The sequence below is a fragment of the Excalfactoria chinensis genome, chromosome 3 (assembly GCF_039878825.1).
Source record: "Excalfactoria chinensis isolate bCotChi1 chromosome 3, bCotChi1.hap2, whole genome shotgun sequence".
Lineage (NCBI taxonomy): Eukaryota > Metazoa > Chordata > Aves > Galliformes > Phasianidae > Excalfactoria > Excalfactoria chinensis.
This window is the reverse complement of record NC_092827.1, coordinates 94,770,503-94,786,764: the sequence shown is the minus strand read 5'-3', so window position 1 is coordinate 94,786,764 and position 16,262 is coordinate 94,770,503. Positions and strand designations below refer to the sequence as shown.

Here is a 16,262-nt window from a genome sequence, read left to right as displayed (position 1 = left end):
TAAAAAAAAGTTATTTAGTGTTAAAGTTATTTAGTCCATTAATATACATAACAGTTTAGTGCCACATACGTGCATATATTGTACATTCAGTTATCACATACAGTATACACACATACATGGAAATCTCTTCCCCATCATCCCTCCCTCCTACCTCAACCTCAAATTTATCTACTGAAGTACAATTTCCCCCTTCCCCATCATCAAAAATAAGCATGCAATTTCCTGGATTTTTTCCCCCCAGTTTCTGCTTAGTTAAATGTGGCACGATCCAAAGATGCCACCACATACTGTAAAAACTTTATTCAACAACCAATTTACTGCCCACTTAGTAAACAATAAACTTAGATAAAACATTTATTTAAATTCAAGAGTTGCAATTCAGTTAGAGCAACTATGGAAAGTTTTTCAGCCTTGGCTCACGCAAGACTGTAAGGGCAGAATAGTTGTACTGGAGAAACAGTTAGGCAACGCTTATAGTCCTTTAACTCCTAACATAATACTGTCTCAGTCAGACAGCTGCTCGCCCTACAACTTTCTAGATATGCCCCTGCTCAAGTGTGGCAGGAATATCCCTCCTTGTGGAAATACAAAACTAATCAAATGCCTACTAAACATCCAATGTCACACTATGCAATTTTCAAATCATCAAGCATGAACTCAAAACAAAGTCAATTATTCTTGTATCCATTGTACTGTTACCTGACGCAGATTCCTGGTTACTTTCACATCATGCCAGGCATTGTCATTAAATTTCCCATTCACAGGTTCCACCAGTGCTTCAAAGGCCCCTGAGCCCAAATTAATGACCAAGGAGACAGCTCCATTTTTCAGTGCAAGATTGACATAGTCAGCTGATTTTCCTGTGTGAAGCATCAGTCCATTTCTCTGAAGTGTTTTAAATGATAGAGTTATTTCATCACTGCTACTCTGTATGGGATTCTGAGATAAATCGTAGCAGAAGTATTCTGATCCCTTGAACGTTGCAATGTATTCTTCTTTTCCTGGTAAAACAAAAACAGAAAAAAAAATATAGATAAATTACCGGCCCATAATTAAAAGCAGTTTCCAGGAATTATTTTTATATAGTTATGCAGCTAATTTAGCAGTACTACTACAAAAAAGTCATTCATTTAAAACACTTAAAAACTATGAAGTAAGAAAAGATAACTACGATGTACTAAGACCATAGCATTTTGTTACAGAACCAGAACTTTTATGTGTATGATTCAACTTAGAAAATAGTGACTAAATCAGCAATCTGATCTGGAAGGCATTTAAGCACATAACGTTTAGATGAATGTGCAAATCAAAGCATTATTTCAGTCAAAAGCTGGATGCTATTTATTTTGAAGTGCCGTTTCACTGATTTGATAAAGAATCCTTTGGATCTTTTTATTTCTATTTTTTGATGAAGAAGCCAAATCCCACTAGACCATAAGATATATATACATATATATATATATATATATATATATATATACAACCAAAACCTCTGTTCATTTTATATGCTCTATATAAAGATATAAAGACAGAGCATGCTTCAGCAGTGTCTTGCCCCAAAGAAAACCGATTAGACATTGTAAGAGGAAATTCACCTAGATTTAACAACTTGAACCTACTTTGTCAACAGATCAAAAAAATTACAGAGAAAAGATGCAAGCAATAAACAAAACACTGCTCTAAGCAACCTTAAAAATACAAACACCAAACAAAAATCCCCAGTCTCGGGTTCCAGATTAAGCAACGTTTCCTCTATTTCTACAAGCAGATGATTGTATACAATACAAGATTGCCCCTCTTGTCCTGGTCATTCATTATGAACAACAGACATGGAGTAGGAGCTACATATCATGAAAATATTGCTACATCCTACCCAGACTTCAGCAAGGCTATAATATTCAGACAGCAGATACCAACACATATAAAATCCACCAACATTCTGTGAAAGAACTTATAAACAGAGAAATTTAGGCTTAGAAGTATAAATGGTTAAACAGTGTTGAATAGGATCCAAACGTCAAAACTCTCACCCTCCCAAGCTTCAAAGGAAAAGCTATCTTGAGAAATACTTTTTTTTTCCCCCCATAGATTCCATTCTGAATAAAAATTACATCCTTAAAAGACTTCTGACTAATACTTACTATAAAGAAAAAGCAGCTAAAAATAAGACTGGGAAAAAAAGAAAAAAAAACAACAAGATTTACTTTTCAAACCAGACACTTTTATTAAGCACAAAATTCTGTCACTTAGGACAAATTTCACCTTTTGTTGAATTTGATAGAGATGTGAGCTAGATTTTATGTGCATGACTTATTCCAAACATTAGCCTATTTAATCTGTCCAAAAGTCTTTATTTTTTCCCTTGGGATTGCCAAGAATAAAGGAGCAAGAAAATACCCATTTATTCTCCTTGTTCATTAGAAACAGCAGGTCAAGAAATACAGTGCAATAAACACTACGGAAACATATAATTTGTTGCACCCATTTTCCAGGTCTTACAAATTCTCTACTGGCATAGCATGCAAGGCACAATGCTAGACTAAAGGCAGTGTGCCCTGGATCCTGACATGTTTCAGGAGAGGAGGAAAGCCATGGCTCATTACAATTAAAAGGTTTACAAACAATGCATTTTCTGGGCTTTCAATGCACTAAGCAGCAGACTGCATGGATACCATACATCCAATTTAATGAATATTTAATAAAGGCGTAAAATGTTCAAGAGCTAAGTTATTTGGTATAGATGCTTGCTGCAAAGGCATACTAAAACAGCACAAATAACACTGCATAGATTATCAATCTTAATGCAGCAACCAGAGACATAACTACATGTACAATGTATTTAATGACTCAAACTCAAAAAGTTAAAGGTTGTAAGCGAATTAACATGCAGTACATCTATGCACACATATTATACAACAAAAACTATTTCTGTAAAACCAGTTCACGTACACAAGCATAGAAATGCATAGGAGTATAAATGCATGCCAGGTACTTTTTTTTTTTTGTTAAACTTTCCCAAAGAAGGACTTGAAGGAGCAAGCACTTTCAATATATTGCAAATTGTGCCACAATTTAGACAGACAATAATAATAACAATAATAAAAAGCCTTTTAAGTGTTGCTAGGTTGACGGTGGCCAACTACCAGACAACCACCCAGGCTGTTCTCATATCTAATAGTTCTTCCAATTTATTATTTCACTTCAATTGAGGAATCAAACTTTACTAATACTCCAGGGAAGCTACAGCTATAACTAACAACAGCAGTTCTCTTCCTCTTCATACTAGTTACTCATCTTAATAATTATTAACCTCATTCAATTGAGATTGCTGATATAAACAGGAAGGTAAAGCTAGAAGTACCGAAATGATCTGACAACAATTTGATTCTGTCAGAGTTTCAGCTTTCCTAATCTGATCCCTGACTGCTCAGACAACTTCTTTGTAGACCTCCCAGGTAACCTGTCCCTTCTTCCACTCCCTGTAGGCTTAAAAAGAAAGACTAAGTAAGTCCAGGAACAACTAGTTGATACATTAAGGCCTCCTGGCATTCTTGCCTGCTTTCCTTTTTTCTCGGAATGCGCTGCTTCCAGGCTTGGAGAAGATGGTCCTAGAATATCAACCAATGTTGTCAGGACCATCTTCCTTCCAGGGCTTTCTTGCAAGTCACTTTGCCTGAAAAGTTCCAAGTCTGCTCTCCTGAAGCCCAGAGTAGCAAGATTGCTGTACACCATCATTGAAACGTAAGGATTTTGAACTGTAACATTTTGTGATCACTACAGCCAAGGCTATTACTCTCTAGCCCCTCCTTGTTGGTGAATGAAAGGTCCAGCACAGCATTTTTTCTTGAGAGTTCCTGTACTAATTGGAAGAGGATGTTATCATCAATGCAGTCCAGGAACCTCTTCTATTTCTGTGCACTGCTGTGTTGTCCCTCCCAACATATATCAGGGTGGTCCCCATGAGGGGACCATGTTTCATGAATATGAAGCTGCTTTTATATGTTTATAGCAGGCCTCATCCACTTGGTCTTCCTGATCATACTCGTATTACAACTACAACAATATTCCATTTTGGTCAAACTGTATAAAATATAGAAATGTAGGTGATGAGTTATTCATAATCTATCTGCATTTTTTCCAGGCTCTGAAGTAATGCATTTCTCATGAGAAATTATAACACTTCTCATGATCACTTGGATGGGATACTCAATCATCTTTGCTCTCAGTATAGCATTTAGTATGGCACTGGAAAGCATCAGTGATATTTGGAAAGACAGACATGGCAATGCTTTATCAGGCTATGACAGGCGAAGATAGAAGGTAAAACAGTCAGGTTTTTGTTGTTGTTGTTATTTCTGTATAGGCTTGCAAAGCCTCAGGAAAAAAACACCACCAAAACCACAAGAATAATATTTTGGGCTATGGAGCTTAACTATGACTGCTTTGGGCACCTATAGCTCAGACCTCATTGCTATTTACAGCTGTGTAAGAGGAGGAGTGAGGTGGATGTCAGACTCTTTTCTCAGGAAACAAGGCATAGGACAAGAGGAAATTGACTCAATTTTCACCAGCTGAGGTTTAGATTGGATATCAGAAAGAATTTCTACAGGAAAAGAGTGATTAGGCATTGGACGGGACTGCCAAAGCAAGTGGTAGAGTTGCCATCCCTAAAGATATTTAAGAGATGCACAGACATGGCACTAAGGGCACTAAGTTTAGTGGTGGATTTGGCAGTCTTCTGTTAGGTAGGACTTGGTGATCTTAAGTATCTTTTCCAACCTTAATGATTCTAACATACCTGCATCAACTCTAGTAAAATCAAGCAGAGGTAGTCTTTTACTTTCAATAGGAAATGCATGTAGAATTAACAGATTCAAAAACATTGTTTAAATATGTTTAAATGTTTTATGTAAGAAGCAGATACAAAAAATAAAATCACATGCTGTCTCATAGTACTGTTTTTGTGTGGTTGTTTTTCTGTTGTTTTTTTTTTTAAGTGAATTAAGAAAAGACACTATTAGTAATAAATTGTGTGTATTGATGGGTGTTTATTATTTTTTTCAAATTATCACTTAATGACACTTAGAGAAACCATTAAAAATTCATGGCAGTCTTTCTAGCCAGCATGAAGTGTTGCACTTCATTTAATGATTAAAATGTAATTACATACATAGAAAAGCACTAGATAATATGAACACCAATAACCGAGTACAAGTTTTCATTCTGAATTCCAAGTACTGTAAATTATTGTGTATTACTACAGTTAAAATCCCAAATAACTGGTTATGAATATATATAGATCTCATGCTTTCACATATCATAGAAAGGCTTCAGAGAAGAAACATGTTATTTTAGCATTCACTGGTGTAGGAATGACATATTTCTTATTTTCTTACTTAGAATTTACCTTATTTCCCACTGAAGTCAATAACATTTTTATTCACTTCTTCGGGAGTTCATTTAAGTTCTTCGGATATGAACAAAAGCCCAGAAGAAATTAACAGATTTTTCAACTCTATCACTGCTTTTTTTATAATCCCACATAAGCAGTATGTTAAACTTTACAGCATATGTATCCTCCTCCTTGGCAGTATTAAATCACACGCTAGTTCAGGCTGAATTGCTAAAGATTTGATCCAGTGGCCTCGCTTGATTTACATCAAATGCATACCAGTGGATGCGTTGATTAGAGAAATAAAATAGTCCTGACAGAATAAATCAAATTTCGTAAGGGCTGCAAGGTTTCTTTAAGTAAAAAGAAACCAAAAATCTTAAGCTTATTGTAAAAATTTCAAGAACCCACATCATGTGACAAACCAACCTCCAACCGTACAAACAAAATCTAGTGAAATGCCATCTATTTTTTTCTCTACCTACAAAAATTATTATTTTCCCAAGAGAAGGTAAACTGAAAACAGTGATGCTCTATTTCTAAAAGCCACATTCCTGATGCAAAACCTCCAACAACATTAAATATGGACTGAATAAATAAATTATTCCAAACCAGTCTACTAAGTTCCCAGATGTGCTGTTTTGTGCTCCATTTCACAGTAATTTAAAATTCAAAAATGTATTCAGTATGCCATCTTCTTATTTATAGTCTTTCACAAAGTGGTGTAACCAGGGAAAACTATACCAAAACAGCATGTAGACAAAATAATTAACAAGGATGTCTGATACTATAAAGCAAGACGGCTTAAACCACTCCTCCTGCAGAAAACATCAAAAACTGGAAACCTCACAATAGCTTGCAATTACAAAGAGGCTCTGCCTATGGATACAGGACTGAACACAGAGATATGTCAGGATGCATCTCAGGCACAAAGTCTCTCAGCACACTGACCTTTTAAAAGACCAAATGATATCCTTTACTTAATTTAGTGCTTACCGGGTCTTAAGATGGAAAGCTCAAACATAAGGCATAATAACTTCTGCAAATTTTAAATCTGAACTCAATCTTGTTTCTCAGTTGCATAAAAGAGGTTTTCAGGACTACTTATGTAAAGAAATCATATTGGCATTTAAAGAAGGAAAAAAATGGCAAACATCTGCTTAACAAACTTAAGCACAAAACAAAATGATGGAGATTTGCAATTTCAAATGCCACCTTCTTCCGGTGGGGAACTACAACTTGTTTCCTTACCCTGTTAACAGTGGCATATGAAAAGGATACAGGATGCTGCAACAGATTTCTCAATCATGAACTTAAATAGCTGTTTAGTATCTTTTCTGTCAGTCGTGTAACCTACTGCTATATTATTTAAGATAATTGTGAACATTACTATACAATTACTATGTTTCATTCTTCTGTTTCAGCTCTGCCCTCCTCTTTCTTTCCTCTTATTTCCTACCCTTTTTCAGAGGACATTCTTAGTGCAAAGTGATTCCTTCAGGGAGGTGCAGACCAGTGCTGCTCAGTGACCTCAGCCACTGGAAATGTCCAGTCACAACTAATTTTTCTGTCTGGAACACTAGGACTGGTTCTAGTACTTATTTCACTACTATCTCATGTTCTTAACAAATACTTAATATCTAAGAAACATAAAAAACATATATATATATATATATATATATGTAAAAGTCTGTCAGAATACAGTTGTTTTTTCTTATTCTTCTCTTCCTTGATTAAGAACTCAGGAGATGTAAGGAAATGTCTATGTCTACAGAATGTAACATCATAGTTTTGAGTAAACAACTACCACAAAGATTCAATAATTTAACATATGGCTTTATCTCAAGATCTGGCTTTCCTTGATTGCACATACAAAATAAAGTAAACAGTTTTTTACTAATGGACACAGATAGCTTTCAGCGCAATTTCAATTATGCTGTGAACAATCATCAGCAGCTCACCTAAAACTTATTTCCTAAAATCACAGTTTGTTACTAAAACAAATGCCCTAAATTTAAGTTTCAGAGCTCTGTCACTCTCACTGTAAAATTCATTTTCTGAAACAAGCCAAACTACAGAGGTTCCTACTATGGAGATCCACACACTAGGAGACCAGCACTGTACTAAAACTCTTCAGCATGTTACCATGCTTCTTTTTCAGCATGTTTGCCTAAGAGCTTTCCCCCCAGAAGGTGATACAAGTGGAGACAATTGAGAGAAACTTGATGGACACACTACGCAACTTCAAGTAGCACCTGTAAGAGTTCTCCTGTATTAAACAGAAGACGAGTCTTTCCATCACTTCCTCTTACAGTACATACTAGAGCCTAGCAGTATGCTCTCTTTAAAAGTTCAAGTTCTAATAAACTAACAGAAAAATAAGGCTTTTTATGATTTAATATTGATACTTAAACATTTCAAATAAGCTTCAAAAATTTATCAAAATAATGTTGACTTCTACATTGTCAGTAAGTTTCTTGAACTAATCATATTTTTAAAATTGTATTTAGCAATGTGTACTGATTTCAGTAATAAATACAGAAAGGCAGGCCTCCGTTTATCTTTGAAGGACTGCTTCTCATGTATGTTGTAAAAGAAGAAAGATTTCCAACTACCATAAAGACTTGCTATCATATTTGGCAAGACATTAAGAAAATTTCTGCAAGTAGCAAAATCAGGATTGGATGTTATGCATCTATAGGGTGAGTTTGTTGGGGTTTTTTTGAAGACTGACAAGCTTCTTGGTTGTTGTTTGTTTTTAATGAATTCAGTATTACCGACTGATCTTTATTTTTACAGTAGTCAATAAGTCTTTGAAACTGCTCAATAAAGAGGCCTCCCCACAGAGATGTTACCAGCAGCCTTTTTATAGAAGCCTGCAGTAACACTGTAAAAAATGAAAGAGGATTACCAGAGTATAAAAATAATTGGACTCTAGAGCTGCATTGACATTTTAGAGGAAAGATTTGCTGTCAGTCCTGGGCCAAATTTTCTGCTGATAAGTTCCACTAAAAACAGCACATTCGAACCCCAGAAACTTTACACTGTTACTTAAAAATTAAATATGCTCAAGAAAGTGAGAAGCATTGTGGTAAATAATTTGACACATTTGTGTAAATGTGTGCATCTAAGAATATTTCAGATCTCATTTCTTAGGTGAGGGAGAAAGTTAAGAAAAAAGATAATGAGAGAATGATGACAACAGTATCAGAAACTTTTATCAACAAGTATCTTTAGTTCTTAAAGAACTTCCATCTATCACCGCTGGTTGTGCTTGGATATTATTATTACTGCCCAGGAGTTTATTTCTAGTTACAACCTCACGCCCTGAAGATATAAAGAAAAACAATGAAGTATTTATGCAAAGAAAACTTATGTAAAAACATGGACAAAAAAAAAAATTAACAAAGAAGAATCATTAAAGAGAGAGATACTCAATGGAGAGGTGTATTACATACATTTCAGATTAATTTACTGTTCATTTACTGTTCTCTTTTCAGGAATGTTATCTGAGCACCATGATCTAAAGTTTCTTTGCACATCAAGGTACTCATTCTGCATTTGCTACAGCTGCTGGTGCTGCTAAGTGATCACCAGGTAGCAACTCACATCTGTGCTTTATAAATTTCCATCTCCTAACCAACAAGAAGAAATGCAAGACTGGCTGCAGTGACAGCAGAAGTCAGACGCTGCTTCTGGACACAGTTGTTGGTCCCACACAAAACTCCATGGAAGTGTGGAGTGAGGAGTAGGGCTGGACTAACTATTTCAACACAAAATATGCAAAACACTGCTAGTACTCATGGACTGTAGGTATAATAAACCACTTACATTTCCCTTAGAAGAAATGAGTTTTTTAATTTTTTTTTTATTTTTTGTTCTTCCCTATAGAGTAACTGAAATTTTGCTTTTTTGCTTCAAATAACTTAAACACAAATGTTCTTATTAGCCACCTCCACTCCCCCCTGCCCATGCCTCAAGAGACCCCTGTAATTACTGCTCAGCTGTTTCAACACACAGCCCCAGAGGCCGGGTAGGTCTTGCATTTACTACATTAAGAAAATGCCATGGTGCAGCAATTGGAGTGACAGGATCACTATAGAATTTGTAGCATGAACATTTTCTGATTGTCTAAGTTAGTAATTCAGCCTTAGTCTACAAGCTAGTGTTTTCTTTGTAATGCCAAATATTGTTCTGCCTCTCTAAAAGCCTTCTATTTTATGCCACCCTGAGAACACGTGTAAAGTCCTTCACCTGCAAGTACAAGAAATTTGATTCAGCACAGTACATGTTGATAGACTTCTAAAGTCATTTGAGGACTACCCTGGATACCTTCAATTAAAGCTGAAGTGCTTTTCACATAAGACACTAGTCAACCCTGAAACATTAAGGCAGTGTTATGTTCACAAAATTATTTAAACCTTTTTGTACTTGCAGGGAAAAAAGGGAATTACTGCATTTGTCAATGAAACGAGCATTCTCTTACTGCTTACTACATTTATCCTTAGGACTCCAATGCCCTATGGATTCGCTAAGTGTTTTGGTTGTAATCCCTATAGTATTCAGCTTTGGTACTAATAAGATAGTACATTTAAAGTATGTCAGAATCCCACCTCTCTACTATTACAGAGGCAAAATTATGCCTCTGTATTCAAACAGTTTTAAGGTGTTCAAAATAAGCAGCACGTTCATCGGTAAAATTGTGCTCAAATTTCAACAAACAATAAATCTGCAGACCAGATACCCACTCATTACTTTCGTCTTCTTGTGTTCATTTTCATAGGATCCCTAAGATGAAATTTAGAGGAGAAACAATTCAATTCAGGATAATTTGATTACTAAAAGATTATTTGCTAATATGTTACTCTTTGGCTTATGGAAATAATGCACATATTCAAATATTTCCAAATTGTAAGGGAAAGCAGGGGATGTGCACAAATCTGCCAGCCAAAAAATTATGGCTGTTGAACGCAAATGTGGGCAGTTTGAGTAGCTCCTGCCTTGTGTTGTTACATCCCTACCCATTCCCACCATCCACACAGAACTAACAAGGAAGTTTTCCATGCTGCCATTCAAGAACCAGACCTGAGGTCATCCGGAGTTAAGATCAACTCAGGTAATGTCAGTCACCCTCTTCTATTTATTTTTTATTTTTTGTCTGTACCCCTCACCTCCCATCCCCAGCAGGGAAAAAGGAAGGATGAAGGGAATATGACAGGGAGGAGAGGGAAAACAAGATTCCACTGAAATTCAGTAATTACTCTAGTTTCCAAAGTGGTTTCAAGACAGACAGATAATGACCCATTTCTGATTATATGGAAGGTATTTTTCCCCCACAAGCATGGAGTACTAGTGCATGAATGTTTATTGGCTTGACTCAGGACTCAAAGGACAGGAATCCTTCCTGTTAATTCAATTTTTAAATGTGGCATTATTGTTAGAAAATAATTTTTTCCCTCCCCACCCCTCATGAACTTGAAGTAGTTCTGAGAGCACTCCCCTGCCACAAACACAGTAGAATAATTTCCTCCAGTCCAGTGCCCTGGATGTTATTTTCCACACAGAAAAAGCAGATCACAAACAATGGAATACAAGTCCCCCAGATCCAAGATTTCTAAGTGGACATATGCAGGTTATTTCTGTATTTTGGTACTGACATCCCTCCAGGTCATTTAATGAGAAAGCTGTAATTTGAGTAGCGACCCAATTCTGTTGTATCTTTTATTGTTAGAACAAAAACAATTATCAACAGCTCCCAGAAAGCTAAATGTTTTTTTCAGTTTTCTTAAAACACTCTGCTCATTTCTGATACACTTAAATTTAAATCAGTCTCTGTAGACCTACCCATGCCTGCAATGTACACAAATGAATGCAGGAAGATTAAACATTTTCTTACTGTGACCTACAACAGTGTGCTGAAATGTTAATTATTATGTTAATTCAAGTACTGGTCCCAACAGATTGATTATATCCTAGAAGCTAATACAATCTCCTCTGAACTGTGATGTAGGCATTAGTTGCTTCTCTGTATTTTGACTACAAATACTTAGGCAAAAAATAACTAAGGGCTATGCAGTAAGTAAAATATTCTTAAGATTAAATTTTAATTTCAGAGTATTTTCTTCAAGTAGGCAGGTAGACCCTTAGAAAAATACGAAAAATGTAATTTTCGTCTTAGCCAAATATTACCATCCTAAATTCCAGCTTTTTGAAGCAAGTATTGGTATTGGTATACTCGTCAGGACTCCATATCTTAAGCAGATATATACCATATAGTAAGACAGTTGAGAAAAAAAATAATGTTTTTTTTTCCACTGTAATACATGACTGGATGTTGTCTATGCTATATTAACAGACAAGTCTAAAAGCAACAGTACGTTTGGAATAAGTATTAAGGAGAGGGAATTTCGCAAGTCTTGACAGCATAAAGGACTAGCAATGAAAGAAGTGTTAGTAACAGAAATTTGATGTTTTGTCTTTTTCCTGATGCACCATACAATTGTTTCTCATCAGCTACCCAGCATAAGAAATCATTAGTCCCAGTTGTGAATTGTTTCTTGGGGTGAGAAAGGGAAACCAGCCTACTAAAATGTAACATTTCCAGATTCAGTCAATAATTTCCTTCAACAACACAATTTATCAAAACAAGACTTGAATTTTAAGGAGTTTAGGAGAGAAACAAAGCAAGGAACCTCAATGGGACACACTTGTCACATACACTGGTAAAACCTATGTAACAAAACTTTTTTTCAAAGAATGGGAGTCAGCCTGTAGTCTTACTTTTCTTCGGTTACCATGTTAGATCATTTCCTATTAGAATATCACAAAAGCACCTGTGTTGTAACAATATGACTTATCAAGGGAACATTAAAAAATGTTTAGCATAATATAGGCAAGCAACACTTAAACAAAGCCTTTGTATTTTATCCTGCCAAGTAAACCACAAGTATAGTTCTATTTTATTTCTAAGCAACATGGCCACAATGTTTACTTCCTATATTACTTCCTGCATTACCCCAGCAGTTCAGACCATGATTCAAAGGATTCTTACACATATTTTTTCTATGTAAGTCTCACTCTGATGAATCTCTCCATAGATCAAAAATCATAGAATCATAGAATTACCCAGGTTGGAAAAAGACCATGAAGATCATCAAGTCCAACCACAGCCTAACCACAGTACCCTAACTCTAACAGCCCTAAATAAATACAACAATAAATACAACATATAACAGGAGCACACTAACATCATTTGATAGAGCAAATTCTCAGCTACAAACATAAAATCAGCAGCAGCAGAGGTGACAACTCTCACTGTTGTCACTGCTGAAACACACCACCCACTGCCTCACTGCGCTCACATCCACTGTTTGGCATCCATAAACATTCAGCAAACATTAATGAACTTCAATGGAAGTTATGATTTTTCACATAGAAGTCAATTCCACCCCTTAGGTCCATACACACTTCCATGTCAGATGCCATTCTGTCAGACTGCTCCTCTACTGTCACATATCACATAACAAAATGTAAAAGAAGGTTCACAGAATCACAGAATGACCCGGGTTGGAAGGGACCTCAAGGATCATGTAGTTCCAACCCCCCTGCCTAGCAGGGCCACCAAACATACGCCTTTACTAGATCAGGTTGCCCAGAGCCCCGTCCAATCTGGTCTTGAACACCTCCAAGGACGGGGCAAGGTTAGAGGTTCAGCCTCTACCGCCATACAATCAACATTCTTCTCTGATATCGTGGGCCAGCGCAGTAAAATAAGAAGCATTATTTTCAGAGTGGCTCTCACAAACATTTACTTCTTGATAGATCACAAAGATGTAAAACATATGCCAGAGCTAGAAACAGTTCAAAGTTGCTATGGTAACTGAATGAGAAGTCACTAAGGACTTCATACCATATGATACCATAGACCTTTACAGTGCATACAAAGTACAGTCAGTAAGAGGTAGTGAAAAACATTTCGATATTTAAAATATACAGAGCTAGAAAATTCAGTGTTGATTTTTATATAAAGTCATAAAATTATGCTATTTGATTTTAAGTAAAGTGCACCACAGAAAGGTGGATTAGGTAAAGGCTTGTAATAAGAAGTTATACAAATATGAAATAATACATTTTCCAATATTCAGATATGAACTTTGTTACACTCAATTTTCTCAGTCAAAATATTTCATTGTACACGTACAAGTAATTTAAAGAATCCCTGTCTTTTTTGAACTTTTTTTTTTTTAATCTAGGAAGCCCAGAATCAGACATTACTCCATATATGTGGACTCACCGGGGCAGAGTAATGCTTCACTTCCCTTGACCTGCTTCACACGCTCTTTTTAATTCACCCCCAGGAGCATTTAATGCACCATCAGCCTTCCTGGCCATGAGAACACACTGCTGGCTCATGGCTAATCCAGTTGTCCACCACAACACTCAGGACCTCCTCTGCAGAACTTCTCTCCTAACCTGTATTCACACATGAGGTTACTCCTCTTAGAGTGCAGTACTCTACACTTGCCTTTGCTGAATCTCAAAAGATTCCTCTCTGAGCAACTCTCTAGCCAGTCCAGGTCTCAGCTGAATGGCAGCACAGACTTTGGTGCATCAGCCACTCCTCCTAGCCTTGAATCATCAGCAAACTTGGGTACATTCCTATCCTTTCATCTAGGTCACTGATGATGATGCTGAAAACAAGACCAGACCCAGTACCACTCACTGGGGAAGACTGCTAGTCACAGGCCTTCAATTAGGCTAAGCACCACTGATCACCACTCTCTGAGCTCTACCAGTTAGCCAATTCACAATCCACCTCACTGTATGCTTGTATATCAGACACTTCCTAGATTTACCTAGGAGTATGTTATAGGAGACAGTTTCCAAAGTCTTGCTGAAGTCAAAGTACACAATATCCACTGCTTTCCTCTCATCCACTCAGACAGACACAACAGCATAGAAAGCAACTGCACTGCTAATGCATGATGTGCTAATACATCAGTACACTTCTATGTTACATGTAATCTATTTCAAATAATTCAATAGGTTAGTGATATACTCAAACACTTCTCAGACACAGATCCCAAAATTTAATTGCTGTTCCCAAGGCAAAGAATATCATCCTACACAAGAGATTGTCAAATAAATCATAATTGGTACTGAACCAAGTTCTTAAGCATTACTTACAGCTGATATTGCACTATTCTACTCTATTCTAGCCAGCCATTGTACAATTCAGCCTGTAGAAATGAAGACAGAAAATACAAAATGTTCTGAGGCCCTTAATCAACAAAGAAGGAACAAAAAGGCTTCCTCAGCACTCCACCATGCGTACCACAAATACCCCTGTTCCTCTGCCTTTCTACTAGCTAGATATACTTCATGTGATGCCAGACTCACAGCCAATCATTTATCTGATTTCGTTGCCTTCTTTCCAGGCCCCAGTCTCATCCCGAGAGGATGGAAAATATTATTACTTTGCTCTCATTCCCTTCAACATCTCACTGAAAGATAGGAAGACTCTTGATATTTCAGAGCATCATTGTTGCAGGCTTATCTAGAATACTGTCTTAAACCTTTTGCCAAAGCTCTGTAAAAGTTAAAGCACATTCATTTTAGATTATATTTTATGAAATACTTCATTTTTTTGCATTAGTTTCAGGATCTTGTAATTTCCTTAGCTACGATGCTCAGCAATGTATAGCAACAACATCACGCAAGTGCGTTTAACACCCCATATTACCTTTGCTGTATTTTAAGTATGTACACTTTGATCAGAATGGATTTATCATCTTCATGAATAGAAGGAGACGAATGACTAAGTGTGAAGACATTTCAGCCATGGAATATATTTAGCACAAGCTTTTCAATGTAAATATTTTAAAGATGTGATACCTTCCCTGGAATACCAATATTCTTATGCTCAACTGCCATGTTAATTACATTAACATGTGAAGGAATGCTTCTGTAACTGGTCAATCCTGGAAAATATAAATAAATAACAGTAAACCCTTGTGGATTTCACAGTTTCTTTTTACATTAAATATAGTCACTATGCGAGCAGAGGGAAAGATACTGAGGGGGTAGTTACATGTTTGAGCACATTTTGTGGTCTTCTTCCCTTAATAACCCAGACCTGACAACCATGATACTTCACACTTTGGTGGTGGTGGTAGTATTTCTTTAGTTGTTTTTTTGTTGTTATTCTTTTTTTTTTTTTTTTTTTTTCATTGTTTTTCCACTTAATATCCTGAAATATCCTTCATATAGCAGAAGTACTAAACTTAAGCGTTGAATTCAGACCTGGTAATTTATTCTCAGCACTTTGCATTTCACTTAGATTTGAAAATGACAAGCTGTTGGTCCATTTTTTGTCAACATGTTTTTAATTAGTTCTGAATTTATGACAATTAAAGCTCACAGTTGCTTTTAAAATGAAGTTACTGAATTTGTTTCAATTCACTCTCATTTCTCAGTAAAGTGTGCATTTTAATTAATCATGGAAATATTCATTTCTGCATTCTGCAAGGAGGGCACTACCATCAGTGCAATCTTTTTTTCTGTGAAATGTATTGACTAAAAAAAAAAAATGGACTGAAAAATATAACTCTGAGGAATGCTGGCCACACTCCACATTTGACTGGCTTCATCTGTGCCTCAGCTGACTCAAAGATCCCAACACGTTCCAAGTTTTCTTGAAGAAAAAAAGTCAAATGCTGCACTGTAACACAGATTTTGTCTTACTTATGTCTAAAGCTGCACTATCAGGCAAATTGTGTCTATTATTCATTTTTCTAGAACCATACACAGCAGAAGTAATTGAACTGTGGTGTGTCTTGGGTTAAAAGTTATCTTAAAGAGCACCTAGTTC

At 36.2% G+C, this 16,262-nt stretch overlaps 1 protein-coding gene across 36 annotated transcripts in view; it reads right to left on the bottom strand.

Moving 5' to 3' along the window:
• NRXN1 (neurexin 1) overlaps positions 1-16,262 on the bottom strand; it is a 611,800-nt gene that overhangs the window by 420,246 nt on the left and 175,292 nt on the right. For all 36 annotated transcript variants that reach the window (XM_072331056.1, XM_072331055.1, XM_072331060.1 and 33 more), the window contains one exon: positions 700-1,001. In XM_072331056.1, the coding sequence (XP_072187157.1) occupies positions 700-1,001 (302 nt within the window). The remainder of the gene's footprint in view (positions 1-699; positions 1,002-16,262) is intronic.